At 43.9% G+C, this 17,874-nt stretch overlaps 2 protein-coding genes across 3 annotated transcripts in view; both read left to right on the forward strand.

The window, feature by feature from the left end:
• Nucleotides 1–9,778: 9,778 nt before the first annotated feature.
• Nucleotides 9,779–10,993, forward strand: LOC108028489 (chymotrypsin-2). Of its 2 annotated transcripts, none has more exons than XM_050886016.1 (3): nt 9,779–10,099; nt 10,158–10,410; nt 10,545–10,993. In XM_050886016.1, the coding sequence occupies exons 1-3, from the start codon at nt 9,801–9,803 to the stop codon at nt 10,947–10,949; spliced, it is 957 nt and encodes a 318-aa protein (XP_050741973.1). In that variant the 5' UTR covers nt 9,779–9,800; the 3' UTR covers nt 10,950–10,993. The 2 variants fall into 2 exon arrangements, with proteins under 2 accessions (XP_050741973.1, XP_016955852.1); XM_017100363.3 differs by having other exon boundaries at nt 9,779–10,066; nt 10,134–10,410.
• Nucleotides 10,994–11,906: 913 nt separating this feature from the next.
• The window catches only part of LOC108030669 (glutamate receptor 1), a 29,662-nt gene continuing 23,694 nt past the window's right edge, over nt 11,907–17,874 (forward strand). The window contains exons 1-3 of the mRNA XM_017103700.2: nt 11,907–12,341; nt 16,046–16,396; nt 17,497–17,649. Of these exons, the coding sequence (XP_016959189.1) occupies nt 16,276–16,396; nt 17,497–17,649 (274 nt within the window). The 5' untranslated portion in view covers nt 11,907–12,341; nt 16,046–16,275. The remainder of the gene's footprint in view (nt 12,342–16,045; nt 16,397–17,496; nt 17,650–17,874) is intronic.

Genomic DNA, 17,874 nt, shown 5'->3' on the forward strand with positions numbered 1-17,874 from the left:
TCAAACTTCGCGCAAGGTATACGGCTTGATATTATCCTATTAATGGGGAACTCATGGGGCACAACTTTATTTGCGTGTGCCATATGGGAGTTAAGAGCAGCTTTTAAAAAACACTTAGACGGATTCTGCGACTTGGGCTCAGCTTGAGTCCCAGTCTCAGATTCGCAGATCCTGTTCCTCGGCCCGCATAAATTTGGCTGGGGTCTGTTGTAAATTACATTTGAAGTAGCAGCTCGCACATAAATCTTTGGAACCCAGACCAGAGGCAGCGGGGAAATAATGCAAATAAAAATAACACGCTGATGGAACAAAAGTAGAACATTCGACTCCAAGATACCCGAGGCTTAGGCTGGAACTGCAAAAGGATAAACGATTTCACCTTAAAATGCATTCTGTAGTCATCAAAGAAAACGGAAAACTTGTGTTGTTTTAATAATACATAAGTAAAATGATACAAATTTTCTGTTAAATTATATTTAATGACAAAATTTGAGACTGCATATATGTTTATCCTTAAAGATTTCAATTCCTGGCAACTTGTGAAGAGCAAAAATATTATTTATTAAGCCACTACATTTTAGTCCTAAGCAAAATCCAGCTATGGATAACTCCAGTAGGACGTTTTTTTTTCGATTAAATTTGACCAGAACAATATTTAATATGCGATCGTTGTGCCTGCGATTATAATAAGTGCACGCGACAATAAATTATTTTAAGCCCCAGTGACCCTGTGATAACCGGGTGAAAGGACGGAAAATAAAAAGCATAAATACCCAGCCGGGCAAACACTGTCCTACAAAACTGTGCCATTCCCAATTGTCGCCCTGCGTCTGCGTGTGTCTGTGTGCAGCTGCAGCGGTGTCTGTGTCACACCGACAGTGTCCTTTGCGTCCGTGTCCTGTTCTTGCTTGTGTGCGTCGCATCCGCCATTTTGTCCGAGGAGCAACTTGAATTACGCACGCCGCAAGTGAAGTAATGAGCACACAGCTGCAGCTTGAGGGGCAAACAAGGACGACCCACCGGAAGCGGAAATAAATATTAAAGAGCGAGAGGAGGCAACGGGCGGCGGCCACAATAAATACGATATAAATATGCGATATTTTCAAAAGTCCAACTAATAAATAAGCACTGCCACGAGAGCTCGCCCATAAAGCAGTGGCCGTCCCTCGTATTTTTCTATGGCCAGCCAATTGCATCGCGACTCCTCGGACATGGCCTGATAAACGATGCTAAGCAAATAATACAAATGCCAGGCAATTTATGTGGTGTAAAAGTTTGTATTTACCCGTCGGGTGTGGCGGTTTAAAAATGGGGAATTCAAGATGTTTTATTGAGTTATGACTGCCACTCAACTGAACAGCTCTCCATTGCTATAAAATAGTTGCTTCTTCCATTTCAACATCATTTAATGTTCATAGCCATTATATTTTATATATGATTTTTTATAGGTACAATACATCAGCCTAATGATTCTTCAAAAACCAAGAAATATCTTTAACTCGTAGTAGGAATATAGAACCCCTTTACCCTATTCCCATTTCCCTTAAAAGATTCCTAGAGTTTTACTTATTTTATTCCCAGTGCGTCAATTGTAGCTGGCACTAAAAAGAAAGTCCTAAATTTTCGCCAGCTCACATACCTTGTCCCTGTAATTTGGCCCAGTCTAATATAATCGTAAAAGCAGGCAAGGGCAAAATTCGCAGCACAATTTGCCATAAGTTTGCCAGCTCATTTTATGGCTTTGTTTCATTTTGTGTACTGCCCTGCGCCTCGCTCTGCTTATGGTCTGAATTATTGAAATTGACTGGCAACTGGCAACACGTTGTTGCCAAGGGCGAAACGAGTGCGGTGTTTGGGGGATAGCTGGGGGAGCTGCTGGGGGAATCGGGATGAAGTTCATCTCATTTCGCACGGGACAGGTGCACCAGGTGCGTTTCATTTGCCATGCAGAGCTAAATGAATTGCACGTCAAAGTAGTTAAAAGCGGCCAGACACTCGGACGGATGAGCAGATGGATAGACAAGCTGGCTGGCTGGCTGGATGGCTGACTGGCTGCCAGACAACAAAGCCGTAATGCAAACTCATTTAAATTGCTCGAGGACAGGCAAATCAAATTGCGAGACAGCCGAAGGACAGGCAAAAACTTAGGGCGGCCCACATGCTTAAGCAACTGGCGAAAGAGACAGCAGCAACACATACCAGCAGCAACATCTAGCAGCAGCCGCAGCAGCAACACATCGCCGTGCTGGCCAAATGGGGCATGCCACACCCATACACTCTCGGCTGCAAGTTGCCAGCGGCGACGACATTGCAGCTTTGGCCAACGGAGCGACACCAATCGGGCCCAGAGTAAAGAGGATACCCTATTTCCAGTCCCAGTCCCAATCCCAATCCCCACCATCATCGTCGTCATCATCCTCGCCAGCAACCTCTGCATTGTCGTCATCTTTTCAGAGTGCTTAAGGGCTGCATAAAAGCATTTATTATTAGATTTGATTCAATTTTCTATTCACTTACGTTATGAAAATGTGGCTCGCCGTGTTTTCCCCACCAAGCTTTTGCCGCATTTGCCGCTTTTGTTGCTGTCGCTGCACTTAATGCCGAGCGGTAAATAAAAATCAATGTTTTGCTTTTACCTCGAACTATGGAAAAGCGAACGCTGCGATACGATACTATGCGAGGCGATGCGAAAGGAAAGGAAAAACGGGAGCAGTCGCGTAATTTCATTTGCATAAAAGTCAATTGGATTTCGTGCCATGGAACAATTTCAATAATTGCAAACGCCTGCCATACATTTCCAGCTCCTCTCTAAGCCACTGTGTAGGCCAGTCTCCTAGTCCAGGACCCGGTTTTTTCGGTCGAGGTCCTGGGCGCTGGGGCTCAGTGTGCTGCCGCCATTGTGTCGCCCGCCCACCGAAAAGCGCCGCCCACTTTGCCGGGCTAACCGAAGTTTCTGGCCAAAACACAGACACATGGAGACCAAAAGCCAAAGGCGACATCCATAAACTGTAATCAAAAGCTATTATCTCTGCTGGAGAACACCCTCCCCCTTCCAGAATGACCACCCACCATTCCGGTCTAGTTTTTGGCAACATTTTTCTAAACCATAAATTTCGAAAGCAAATTCAATGGAATTTGCTTGCCAAAAATCAGAGGCTTCCGCTATTTTCAGCCACCCGGCCATGTTCAAAATTTAAAGAATTGCCCAGAAATTTAGACCGACAACCGGGGAATAATGCGAACTGGATGCTGAATTTTTGCCTAAATAAATTATGAAAAACTGAAATGCTGCTCGACATAAGCTGATTGCCGCCTGTCTATATTTATTTATTTAATTATTCCTTTTTTCGTGTGAGCTCCATTCCCGCTGGCAAATCCCTCGGGCGAAATTGTAAATTAATTTGTGCGCAACAATTTCGATTTTAATAACTAGAAACATTGTCACTTAGTTTGCATATTTAATTACAAGTTTTTTCCCCGTGCAGCTTTTTATAATTTACGTTTTTTGCCAGCAGCTTAGTTTGGCCAGCGCATTAAAGCCACTGCGGGAGTGACTTAAAGCGGTGACCTCGGCAGCAAATCACATCGGCCAGAAACTAATTTCAATTTGGAGCCAGCACATAATTAAGTTAAACTAATGCCAATGCATGCAGCGATAAATTGTCATGGGCCAGGCCTAAGTAATTCATTACGCATTCCCCACGAGCAACGAGATGACAAAAGCAGGATACTCGCAGACGCATACGCAGGACCTTTGAAATGTTAAGAAATATTACTTGGATTTTTGGGTCCGGCCGTGTGTACATATATTAAGACATAAATATCAAGTGCAGGGCCAAAAAGCATATTGTAATGCGAACGGGAGTGGAGATGGCAGTGGGAACGGGTGGCCATGTTGCAGATGAGATGACGAGCTGGCAAAGATGGCAAAGGACGTGCACATTTGCCAAAAATTACAGTTATTACTGCAGACAGTCGTCCTTGCTGGTCACCACCCCCTGGAGAAGCCAGAGTTCCCAGCCCACAAGACGCGATTGTGGCTGCATTGGAAATTTAATTCAATTGCCGGTTGGCTGGCACATAAATCCTGCACTTTATTGCATCCGCAGTACGCAAGGCGATGCCATTTTAATGAGCTAACGAAAATTGGTTTATTAGATGGTACCGTGTACATGGTGTAGAGTGAGATAAATGCATGTGCTGGTTGTGCCAGTTAAATGGGCCATCAATTTTTATTTGTCCTTCGCTGGCTCCGTTTCCTCTGAAACGAGCTGTGAACAAGTAATAACAGTTAGCCGAGCGACCGGAAGTGGGGCACTTCGGCGACATCCGGCGGCCTCGAACGGCCACTTCCTACTTTCTCGATATTTGCGTGCAACTTTTGAGTTAATTCCCCTGTATTTGCCTTGTGATTTCCTTATTACATTTGCCCCACTGCTGCTCGGCGGCTTTAAGCTCCCAGCTGGTAGCTGGAAAAAGGCTTAAACTGAGGCGCTTAGCCTAAGCCCCCGAGGAGCCCTGAAGTCCAAAACGAAGCGAAATATCATATCGCACACAATGCAGCCCCGCAATTAGACTTAAATGCATGGAGCCGTGCAAGGAGCAGCGGATCCCGGATCCCAGATCCTGGATTCTGAGACCCCGGCCCGCTATCCCGCCACCCCGCCACTCCTCCCTTTTAGACAAACAATCCCGGGACGAGACCGAAAAAAATATATGAGAAATGCGCCAACTGAACGTCGCGGCGGGGTAATTGAAAAGGAAAATGAAAAACATGCCGCGAGCCAGAGGCACTGAAACAAGAAATGAAAAGGTGGAAACAGGCAGGTCGGGATGCGAACTAGGGAATACCCTTCAGCAAAGCTCCAGGAGGTACGAGAGAGTATACCTCTGCAAAATATCATAATCTAAATATCACCCATCCCCTTTGAAGATACATCTTCTCGGGGAGACGACCTTTTGGGGTACCCACCCAGCCCCGAGCTTTTCAGTTAATAAAAGGTAATAACGAGCCAGTTACATCCTGTTTGTTTGTTTTTTCTCTTGCAGCCGCCTTTTCCGCTTGTTTTCCGCATCCGGCCAGCCACTTGCGCCTTGTATCTTGTATCTTGAGCCCAAATGCAGGTCATTTGGCAATTAGGTCGTCGTTGTGCCTGCCGGCGTGGCTCCTCCCCTTGGACCCACTATTTCCCAAAAAAATACCTTTCCCAGTGTCATTTGATTTATGCATTAAATTCACCACCGCCCACGATTGCTAATTAAATTCTACTCAAATAATCAAACAGACAATCTGCAGACGTCGCAACTTCCCGGCCACTTTAGAATTCGAGGACCGCCAGCAGCCAGCGGCAGCCACAACAATAACCACGGAATGCGACTGCCACTGCAACAGCAGCTGCGGCATCTGAAGCCTTTCTATTTACCAGTTTTATCTGCGAAGAGGCTGTCAGCCTCCGGAGCACTCGGAGAAATTTATAAAATATATAAAATCTACAGAAACAGCAAATACAGAGTGGGTTTGGGCAAGGGCTTCCAAAGAAACCATTCTTAGTTAAGAAAAAAAATTAAGATAAATATTTACAATTAGTTTTGCTCACTTCAGGAGCACTTTAACAATGGTTTTGTTAATAATTTTAGGAACGACCATTTATTAGGGATTTTTCTTTAGTTACAGATAAAATATTTTCATTAAAAATATCTTATTTTATGATACATTCTTTAGATTTTTCTACTTTTATATTGGTATTTTAAATTGTAAAAAAGTTTAAACGACCTTTATTTACTGACGGATAAAATGTTTGCATTGTAAAAAGATCCTTCACAAAATTACAAGACATTTTAGCAAGAGAAGCTTGGAGCTTCAATAAAAAATTCGAGAAATGCTGCCTCCCACTTGAGGTAATCTGATACAATTTTAACAGCATTTTCCAAGTTCAAGGACGAAAGCGTAATTATTTTTCCAAGTGCACCGAGTCGCCTGGCCTCCACTCTTTCACACTGCTCAAGTGGCCAGCGGAGAGCGGCGTCCTCGAGCATAATGAACACTTGACTCCTTTGGCTTTTGCCCGTCCTGCGGATGACAATGCCCGGCGCAAACATTTCACCGCAGGCTAAGACAAAGGGCTGACAAAATGAAGCGAGTGGTTCGCGAGTCTCGGCTCCTTGAGGTTTCAAGTGGTCTCCTTGGAGGCGCAAAATGGGCAGAGCTATAAAGTTCCGATGCTCTCCAATTGACCCAAATAGGGAATGCAGTGCTCGGTGGCAGCGCAAGTGCGGATTCTTTATGCCCTCCGCCTGGGAGCCGAAAATATGCGAAATACCTGCCTGCTTGGCAGCTATCTTTCGGCCATCAACATAAGTTAATACAACTAAAAGCGCCCCGAGGGATGTGTTCACGTTCCGCCGACATTCATTTGCCTATGTAAATTGTGGGTCCCGCATAAATTACCAAATTAGTCGGAATAGGAACACACGAAATTTCCGTGTCGTCATCTCTCTGGCCGTGTCTGGCCGTGTAAAAACTATTTCAATTTAAATTCTTATCGTATCGCAAGCCGGAAAAGCGAGTCGGGAAATCTCCCCCATTGGCAATCTTTAAAAGAGGCCCTGTTCCACCTTGTTGCCGGGCCGTAAGCCGCTTAGCCTTCACTATTGCCAGGCCTAACTTTTAACGTTTCGACGCCTTAAAGATGGCCTCCGGGTTCCAGTTTCCATCCTCAGAAGCACGGCCCAGCCCCTGCCACATCGCATGGTATCACATATCTTACTTAACGTGCCTGCGAGACTTTTTTCATTAGGATAAGTCTATTTTATGCCAAACATCCGCCCCACAAAGCACACACTCACATGCCACGTGGCGCATGGAAGTTTTCGGATTCGTCCTGGATCCGGGAATCTCAAGTCTCGAGTCTCGAGTCCCGAGTATCGAATCCTGGTGGCCTCGCCTTTGCCAAAATGTTTATTTGGCTCCTCGTGTTATTTATTTTATGGCACCTCTCGCCATACTTTATTTCTGTGCTATTTGGCTGCTTTTCGGTTGCCACAGCTGTGACGCCTGCCCCTCGCAGGCTGCTGCTCATCGATATAACAATATCCTTTTGATGTAATTTCCGCTTATGGCTTATTTTCACAATGGCAGGTGTAAAGGTAATCGTTGATTGTAAGTGCCTGCCAAGCCAGCCGACAGGATTTTATAAGCTAGATGTGTGTGGTGTGGCTCGCTGTGGTGTGGGATGATTGTGTGTTTGCCTGGCTTTTATGTCAATTCTCAATTATATTTCAATCATTTTTATTACATCTCCTAATGCCCAAAGAAGATTACTTGCCGTCATAAATAAGTTATAAATTTAATTGGAAAAGCTATTCCGAAATGTCTGTGTGTGCTCGCCATTTTGGATTGGTTATATATATCCCTGCCGGGCTGCGGGAAAAATCTCCGTCCCCGTCTGTCTGCATCCGTATCTCTGTATTATTCCTGCTCATTTCCGCCGCTTAATTAGTTGCTAAATTATTACCACTCCGGGCCAAAAAGGCCGCATCTCAAGTGACAGCCAATCGATACGCAACACGACGCTGGCTGACCTGCGTCGCTCTTTATTGTTGCACATTTGATTTCAATTGATTTGCGGCACGCTTGACACTCGTGACACGCGACGAAAACAATGCCAATCATGGCCGGCAATTCGCGTTAATTTCCACATGGAATAAGGCCGCATAATTGCGGCACTCGTTCCGCTGAAAATTGGCTTAGCCGGCGTTGCGTATACGCCGCGTTGTCACCCAGGGGGCGAGGCTACACAGACATGAAGCATACGCCCCATAATAAATTAGGGGATTTGCATAGCTGGTTATAATTGTTCACAATAGAAAGTAGACATGTCACAAGCTGTACAAAAACTAAAAGCTCTTACATTGAATAATTTAAGCCCGAAATGGCTGAACATATTCAAAATATCCATGATTTTTAAGTAATAAAAAGAATGCCATTATCCATAAATAAAATGCTTTTAGCGGTTATAATTTTCTAACGTATTTTTAAAATAACTGATAATATATGAAATAAAATATGTTAGGAATTTAACAGAGAAGTTAACATTCATAGTTGATATGATGAAATATGAATATAATTTGTTTCAAAATAGTTACCAATCTAACAAATGGTAAATGTTTACATCACACCTATATTTTTGATATACTATTATATTTTAATCCCTTATTCTTCCCAGTGCTCGGAAGAAATTACATTTAAGAATGTTTAATTAACATATAAATTGCAGGCAGATGGCCGTTTAACACTTTGAGACCGCCGAACAGGGCTCAAAAGTGTGCTTTAAATCAAAGGAAAATACGAATGAAATCTCATTACTTACCAATAAATTTGAATCCACTCGCCCGAGCTGAGTGCCAAGGGCTCGCTTCGGCATTCAGGTGTTAAGATATACGGCAGCACGCACCTTGAGTTACGGTTGCTTTATAAATAAATACGTTCGTGGCCCAGTTCTTTTATTTTATACAGCCTTTTTCCTCGTATTTTGGCGCAGCTGCTGTTTGTTGCCAAGGTGCTGATTGCAATTACTTGTGTGTGACGACGACCCATTGCTGTGCAGGGGGTACGGATTGCGGAGTGTGGAGTACGGAGCACGGAGTATATGGACCACGGAGCGCGGCATTACGGAGGACTCCCTCGCCCACTCGTTCGCCGCCGCATGTTTACGGCCGACCACATCAGCTGTGGTGGAGCAGTGCCACCGGCAAGAGCAACAGGCCATAAGGCCGGAGCCCACTTGTCCGGGAAAGCGGGACACGGAACTCGGATCCAGGTCTCCCATCCGGACTCGCAGCCGATGAATTGCGTGACTGTGCAAGTGAAGCCGTGGATATAATAAAAGTAATTAACAAGTGTTTGCGCTGCATGATGCGGAATTTCAGGCGCGGATAAGCGAGCAAACGTGTGGCATATGGAGTGCGCAAGGTGTGAGTGCGATTCCCCCTCGAAAGGCAAGCTGAATACGCGATTCGGCGGGGGAATCGCTTTAAGTGGCTCTCAGAAAAAAGAAAAACAGTCTAATAACGAGCGCGGAGATAAAAGGGCACCAATGATCGAATCAAATCGGATCGGAACCCGTTCCTAAGCCGAAAATCTCCCGGCAAATACTTTGACAGCCCGGGATATTTGATGATCGAAAAACAACAGAAGGTAAATTGAAAAGTTTCACTCTCAATGCAGGAGTGTGTTTGGTGTGTGGGCACGGGTGGATGTAACAGTAGGTGGGCGTGTGTTGCGTAACTCCGCTTGGAGGCCCCGAGCTGGAAATCAATTTGTGTGCATTTATTGAAAATTGAATTTCCAATGAGCAGCGGCGCGTGCACACACATGTTGCTCCTGCAGGACGAAAGGACGAGAGGACGAAAGGACCAGGGGGCTCCCAGCCTTGAATTGACTGCTGAATTGGGTCTAGTTCTACACAGCAGCTCCGGCCGGCCGCCCGGGTATTGAGGGTCAGGGGTCAGGCTTGTTCCAGCATAATTGCCATGTAAAACGGTTTGTTCTGCTGCCGCTTACGTAATCCCTCCAATTTTGTTGCAGCCAATTCCAGAGGCACTCTAAATTCAGCACTGCAAAGTAAGGCAAACTTTGTACTCGCAGTAGGAACGGTTGAAGGCCAACGAGGTATATCACAATTTAGTTGCTTTAGGGGCTCTTTAATGAACTTTGAATTCTAGAATGGCTCTTAGTTAAAATGAAACCAAACCTGCTAACCTGTATTTTCCTCAAACACCTAATCCTTGCCTTTGTCGTCATGAACAGTCCAAATTATTTGGTTTTACTACACTTTTCACTGATCCTCGTCACTGCAGCTCCTTCAAGGAATGTCTCTTCTGTCACCCCCAATCGAGTTAAACGCCTTTCCAACGCCAATTATGACGAGCAGTCCTTTCGACTGGCCCCAATGATGGTCTCTATAAGAACGAGGAGTGTCCACAGGTACTTCGGGGACAATCACTTCTGTTCAGGGGTTATTGTGTCGCCAACGTTCGTCCTGACCTCAGCGCACTGCCTGATAAAGTGGGTATATGAATGGATTTTCCCTAAAAAGAAGTAACTATTTATTGATCTTTAATTTATTTTCTAGCAATCGAAGGGTTTTGTATTCCAGCCAAGTGCTAACCGTTGTGGCAGCCACTGTCAATAGGCTCAAGTACATGTCGAAAAGGACTTTTATAACTCCTGTAGACAGTATGATTTTGCCCGATAACTTCTCATTGCTTAACAAACAGGATGTGGCCATACTGAAGATGGCGACGGAATTTCCAAGGAATCATAAATTTATTTCTGTAGCTAAATTACCAATCGAACCGCCAAAAGTCGGTCTCAAGTGTTTTGTACCGGGCTGGGGACGAATGTTTCGCGTAAGTAAAGTATCCAGTAAAACGAAGAATTGTAAGATACTACAAATATTTATTCACTTGCTACACCTTTAAGCTGGTTAATTATTTTATGTATTTTTATTTATTTTCTATTATATTTCTGTGTTTCATTTTAGGGGGGACCGCTCGCTACGCACCTGCTCTATATAAACGTGGAAATTATAGATCGCAAAATATGCGCCAAAAGACTGAATGTCAGGGCAACTGACCTCTTGTGCGCCGAGGACACTGACCCCTTGTCGTCCCAACAACCTTGTGGTGGGGACTGGGGATCCCCGTTGATACACGAGAACACTGTCTACGGGCTCGTGAGTTTCCTTGTGGGCTGCGGCATCGGCAAGCCATCCGTTTATACCGATATATACGCAAGTCTGGAATGGATCGAGGGGAAAATAGTCTCCAATAGAGGTAGCATACCATATGTTCCCGTCAAATTGGAGTATTTTCTTACAAAACCTATGCAAACAGGGTTGATTCTACTTTTTGTAGTTATATACGAAACTTTAGAGGTAAACCTGTGACCTGTGACCTATTTTCTAGAAATTATAATACATTCTTGTGTGAAGTTCCTATTGTTCTATCATTCATTTTATCTTATAGATTTCATCATATAATCTATTAGTTATATTTTGATCGTAAGTGATACTTTAAGTGTGAACTATTTGTTAAAAATGTTTTTTAGAACATTAAAATCTATAATACCTATCTGTATCTTTTCTATCATTTATTTTTAATTTCTTATATCTCACGATAAAATCTTTGAGCTATACTTCCAGCTTTAGTGACATACAAAGTGAAGCTTGCGGTTAGTAAGGTAACTTCAGAAAAGTCCTTAAGCAGGGCTCTAGTGTTCACAAGTTTATTTCTTCCAATGAATATCTTTCTGGCAAAAACTTTCAGTTCCCCCTCTCGAAGCTACCCAATCGGTTGTTGGTAAGTTTGTTTTCCGTGAATAAATCTGTTGGCAATTGGCCGGGCTTACTTTAAGCGCTTTAATTGATTTCGGCTGCTCAGTTCTTGTTATGGATCCCGGCTAACACTCGGCTCTGGCTTAACAACTAACCAACTGCCAGCAGCAACAGCAACAATTGCAGCTTGTGCTGCACTCACGAGCGGGCAATAAAAGGGCAACCGACCAGAGAACGACAAGATGTACCGCAGTTGTTTTTGGCGAGAGTGAATCCAAAGGATAAAAAAGGAAGACGGTTACTAGGTCAGTAACACTGCCAGGAACACGAGTCTGCAGGGGAATCTCCACTTGCTCTCGCTTTGCAGACGAGTGCGTGTGCGCCCGCTCTCTGGGTGGGAAAAGCCGCCCTTTTTAGTACACTGAGCGCGGCCTGCGAGTTTCCCGAGGTTTTCCGAGTGCCCGAGAGCGGCTGCCGGGTTTTGTAGCTTTGTGGCCCCAGCCGGATCTCGAGACCCAACCACACCTGCCCAGCATCCAACTCAGTATCCAGTCGTGCGCGCGTCAAACAGGACGATTTCGGATGCTGGCTCTCTAGCGGTCCAGGGAAAGCGGAAAATCGGAAAATCGGGAAAGCGCTGAGCAGATCGGGCCCCCAAGAACCGAGTTCAAGTCGAGTGATAAAAGCCAAAAGAGGAAAGCGAGAAAATACGAACCGGAGTCGCGCGCATTAAGTGATAATAAAGTAGCGGCAATCATTTTTAAAATTCTGTGCCAGCTTATGCAAATGTAAAAGTCGCTTAAGAGCCAATTCCCAAATATTTCTCAAGTTTCTCGCCCAAAAGGAAAAAGCTAAGCGAAAAAGCCGCAATTTAAGTGTGCTGTGTGTGACCAAACAACTTACAAGCCGCCGACAAAAAATAAAAAGAAGGAAAATAAATCTCGAGGACTGGAGAGGAATTGTAAGCCGCAAATGAACAGCGACAAATGCTCGTCCCTCTTTTTTGTAAGTTGCCGAATTTGTCGAGGCCCCATTGACTGACTGCCTGACTGACTGAGGCATTGACTTAGTGACCCTCTGAGTTCCCCGACCTTTGGGGCATTGACGAGCATTAATATAAACAGCGAAATTTGGGCTCATTATTTGTGAGTTCGGCCTGCGTTGGCATGGGAAGCTCTGAGAATCAGATACAGATTTAGATTCAGAGGCAGAAAAATAAATTATCAATTATTGGTAGACTTGTGCTTCATGACAGTGAGCTCTTAAATTAGCTTAGGCCAGAAAGCAGATAGCTAATTACGAAGGATTTATTTAAACGTATAGATACCCAGCGATGAAGATATAAAGCAGATACAATCAAGTGTCGTGTGTGTAAATTAGAAGTGATGGCAAATTGAAAATTCAGATATTTGGAGGCGGGGTTACCTGGCTGCTTCGGCATGACATTGGCATACTAATCACCTCATTGAAATGCAAATGAGCCGCCCTATATTATGGATTTTATCTGCGGCCTAATAATTTTCCTGTTACATTTTTATCTCGCCGGATTCGCTAAATACCTGCCATCGCGTTTTGTTTTCCATCCACGCCGGGCACGTGCCCGTCGACAAGGGGCGGAGGAAAAAGGAAAACATTGTGGGTTCTGGCTCGTTTTGAAAGGCAAATTTTGAAGGTCCTCCGGACGGCGGCGCGATGCCTATCATCTCTGGCGAGCTGTGAATTACTTGGGCACTCGCAAAGGTCAGCTCCGGATACGGGGCAGAGTATTTTCAGGATCTCGGGCCCAGCAACGTGTTAAGTTGCGAATGAATAGAGGCGAGAGTCGGCCAGAAAGTAATCAGCAAGTGGCTACAAAATAATTATTTAATTAACGGAAGTGCCTCCGCAGGACGAGGATGCAGCTCTTCGCCTGCTCCCCTGCCCTAAATGTCCATTCATTCGTTTCACTTATCTGGGCCCGCCTGTGTTGTCGCTCCCCTTCTACGAGTATACTATATAAGCCAAGTCTCTCCACTCGGAGCCACTTAAACGTCCGTGACGTTCAACTTTAGGCTTATAATTTAAATTTAATTAAGTGGGATCATTCGTTTAATGGAAACTGGCCGAGTCGCAGGCCGCTCTCGTCGCACTTTGCGTTAGTTTTGCCATCGTCGCGATAAGGAATGGAGCTTTCAGCCAGGGCTATATGAATATTAAGCGTCTGTTAACCTATTTTCTAAATGCGCTAAATAATCCCGGCGACGTAGCCCGGATCCTGGTCTGGACTCTGGTTTTTATGGGCCCTGGGCCCGGGCTAAAATAGATACCGAACAGACTGCAACTTTTCACTCAAGTGGTTTTATGTAGATTGCTTCGGTCAATGTTTGCCTAATGAATGAATGGGCCCAGTCGCCGGGAAAGGGTTCTCGTTCCCATTCCCACTTTTAACCCCGCCCGGGGGATTAGTTACTGTAACTGATATGATTAAAGAGTGGTTAAGCAGCAAAACAAACTTCAAAGGATGAAGTATTTCGAGTACAGGGGAATGAACTCTGGCTAGGGTTAATAGAAACCCTTTGGTTTTAAGCGGTTTTTTACAGATAAGTTAGTTAGGTCCGCTGTTTCCTGGACAATTAGGGTAACTGGCCTCCTTAAATTAGCTTGGCATTCGCTTTTGAAGGAAAATATACAGAGCTTATCAGAACTTCAGTATATACCCTACTTTGCATTGTATATTCGTATCCGGGAAGATAAGATCTGTGCACACATCAGTTCTGTATATAAAAAGTAAACACAAATGGTAAAAAGTAACTTAAATCGATTTCCCCTGAAAAAATCAGACAGGCAATGCCCAAGTTATGAATATTTATCCTTGACAAATACATGGGAGCCAAAAATGTTCAAGAGTTAACGAGAACAAAACGCATACCGGTGAGCCAGCTGTGTGCGGCATACCTCAAATAAGCCGATTTAAAAACAATTTCAAAAATTAAACCATTATTAAAGCCGTTGGGGGAATGCAAACGTAAAGCGCTGAAAAAATATCCCCCAACCAATATACAAAACGGCGATCCAAAAATAAAATTCCAATAAGCGAGCGTTGGGGGGTTCGGAATAACATGGTAAAAAGGCCAAAGGGAGGTGGAACACAGACATTTTCCAGGGGACAGGACCCACAGACCGACAGCCAGAGTCACTCGGCCAAGCGGGCAGTCATTCAGTCACTCAGCCTGAGCTCTGCAATTTTAAATAATTAACAATAAAAGACATAAAACAAAAACGTAAACAAAAATAAAGCAGCGAGGGGAGCGCACAAAAAACAACATGCATAAAAGACATTTAAAATAAGCGCAAAATCAGCACAAAAACAGTCAGCGAACCGAAAGGATAACGACTGGGGGATATGCGCCAGGGGCGGAAGGGGGCGTGGCAGGGGCAGGTGGGCCGCTGGGCGGGGACGGGCCGTGCTGGGGCAACAATAACTGCACAAGCTGCTGGCACAGTGACACACTGGCAACGCACAAACACAACAGCGGAGGCAAGAGCAGTCGCACAGATACTCACGCACACACACCCTCGCCGCACACCTGCATATAGACCAGGTGTACATATTTGCATACAGTTCACTGGGCACACACACTCGCACCCGCACTCCCGCACACCACCACACTCGCACAAATGCGAGCCTCAGCGGAAAGTGAATGGAACGCGACAGTTGCCAAGTCGGCTGCCATTGTGCCAGGTGGCAGTTGCCAGTTTGCCAGCTTACCTGTTGCTACAGAGGAAGAAAATTCTACTTCAAGCTGTCAGCGATTCCGAAGCTGTCTATGGGAAAATTAATTACCATGTGTCGATTGGAAATTTCGATGTTTATCAACTGTATTTTACACCACACAATTAACTTAATAGCCTAGATATAAAAGAAATATTATTATGAGTATCTGAGCATAGTAGAGCATAGTCCTTTCTGTGTTATTTATTTTCTATGGCTTTATAGGGTTCGGGCTATTTTAAGGAAAAGCTCTTCTAATATCTTACAAGTTAATTTTTATGAGTCATTAATGTTATTAGGTTTAAACATCGATTACAAATCATGGTTGATGCATTTTAACTTCAGTATGTTTACTGACTTCAAGATTAGTATCTTAGATTTTTTAAAAGTGATTGAGGAAGTATTAAAGCTCTCTTCAAATGTTAAGGAATTTTTTCAAAAGCAGCTTGTAGTACAAGCATTTTTTTGAAAAAAAGGGATGTCTACTTGTTTGAATATTTTTAAAAATATAACACTTGTTATATGATACTTACTCAATTTATAGCTCCATAATTGGTTTGGTAAAAGTATCCATAGGTGCGAAAAAACTCGTATTCGAATGACTTTTATATATCTTTATATTATATTTAGACTTTAGAATTCATTTATTTTGAAGATTTTTCCCAGTGCTGCTTCGCAGGTGCCAGATACACGTGCAGGCCAACGCGTGCCAAAGTGAACAGCTCGGGGTGGCTCAAAGGGTGGCCCTAAAAAATACAGACTAATTTGCCCCAATAAGCAGGAAACGTTTAATTAAGCACACAAAGCCGAAAATTTAAGCGACTTACACGGACGCATTTTGCCTGATAACCAACCCGACACGAAATCTCCCCAAAATCTTTTGATATATTTAACATACTCTAATGCCTCCTCCCCCTGGCACCTTTTTATCCAATCGCTGACCCGAAAATAAATGCAGGCAGCACAAATTATGCAAATGCTGCGCTAAGTGCGGCAAAATGCTGGCAATGCCGGCGACGACAAGCAACAACTACAACTGCAACTGTGGAAAATAAGCGGAAAAGCGGAATTAGCAGCAAAAGTAACAACAAGCGGAGGAGCAGTCCTGTTCCGCAGGAATAGCAAGGATACAGCAGTAACAACAAGGCAGCGAAGGCAGCATCAGCCGCAGTATCAACGGGCTGCAAAATGCGCTTTGGCTTAAAGTTGAGCTGCCTTTGGCCAAGCATTTTATTATGGCTAACATGGAGCAGGGGCGGCGGCTGGGGAGTCAGCGCACAGCCATCATTAACCGAGAAAATCCCATTAGGTGAGTAACCGTAACCGTAAGCCCAATGCATCTGACAGCGACTCGAGCTGCAGCCCTCCCACTCCTGCTGCTGCTGGCAGTCTCACTCCTTCCGCCTGCTATCCGTGTCCTGGTTTTGTCCTGGCACTTACTTGTATTTTATAACCGCTCAACTGCACATGCCTCAGCTGGCTGGAAAATGCCAGGAACGCCCCGAAACTCCCCGTTCCCTAAACACCCGGAAGCCCAAGCTGAAAGACTAGAAATATTGATTTAAGAAAAGGTTGTTCATATATAAAGGGTCTAAGAAAACATCATAGCTTTAAAAGTTTGCTTAACCTACTTAAGCTACAACTTTGTTAGAATAATATTATTTAAAAAACATTTTTAAGTATGTATGTATCTTTAAGCACAGATGTATCTTAAATGTATCTTTAATAAAAATTCCCTACAACTAATTTTTTGGAATAGGTTTTTGACTAGCTTTGTGACTTTCTAAACTTAGTTATAAAAATCAAATCTAACAAAAAAACATACTAAAGATTCTTCGTTGCTACTTAGACCTTGAACAACCTAGGAGTTGTGAATAACTCTATAATATTTTAAACCACATATCTTCGTAAGCAACATAAACATTCTTAAGTCAATATTGTTTTAAGCTTCGTGCTGACTTCTCTTTTGTAATCTTCTACTGATTGAAGTTTCCCCAGAGTCAGTTTCATTCTACATCGTTGTATTCCCCAATTTTTCGTTGGCCACTTTCAAAACTGAAACGCCACGCTTATTAGCTTGCTGCAAACGCCACTTAAAAATTGGCTCAAATTGCCCACCACAACAACAATAAAGGCCAGAACGGCAGCAACAAAGTTTGCCCAAAAATCCAAAAAAAGAGGAGAGGAAAAAATTACAAGAACAAGAACACAAATAAAATTCAAGCGAAAAAGCAATTACAAAGTTTAAAGTGCCTTTGCTTTGAACTTAATTGACAATTTCGATGGAGCAGCTTCCCCAAAAAAGCGAAACGAAACTTTTCCCCGAGTCGAGCACTAACAGCACTCCTACACATCTTTGCATGCCGCCTGTTTCACCTGTTTTACCTGGTTTTTTCCGTTCGGGAACAGGTGCCATCTTCGAGCAGGGAACCGACGAGGTGCAGTCGGCCTTCAAGTACGCGATGCTCAATCACAACCTCAACGTCTCGTCCCGCAGATTCGAGCTGCAGGCCTACGTGGATGTGATCAACACGGCGGATGCCTTCAAATTGTCACGACTGAGTGAGTATCTTGGGTGGAAAATGCCATAAATCAGTGCAGCTGCACTCTCGTTAGGCGATAATTATCTGAGCTATTGAATTTTGATTGAATTCATGAGTCGCAGTCGGTCCCTCCTGCAAATAGTGTAGAAAGATATCTCGTTACGCACAAATCTATCAATTATGCGCATTTTTAGTGTGTCTTCCATTACACTTCTGTTTTTCGTTATTATTTGAATATTCTGTA

Source organism: Drosophila biarmipes, chromosome 3L, assembly GCF_025231255.1.
Source record: "Drosophila biarmipes strain raj3 chromosome 3L, RU_DBia_V1.1, whole genome shotgun sequence".
In the NCBI taxonomy this organism is placed as follows: domain Eukaryota; kingdom Metazoa; phylum Arthropoda; class Insecta; order Diptera; family Drosophilidae; genus Drosophila; species Drosophila biarmipes.

Bases quoted from the DNA above. Each gene is read 5' to 3' on its own strand.
- LOC108028489 (XM_050886016.1), top strand. From the start codon at position 9,801: ATGAACAGTCCAAATTATTTGGTTTTACTACACTTTTCACTGATCCTC. The intron at 10,100-10,157 runs GTAACTATTTAT...TTTGTATTCCAG, and splicing joins TGGATTTTCCCTAAAAAGAA to CCAAGTGCTAACCGTTGTGG. The intron at 10,411-10,544 runs GTAAGTAAAGTA...GTTTCATTTTAG, and splicing joins GCTGGGGACGAATGTTTCGC to GGGGGACCGCTCGCTACGCA.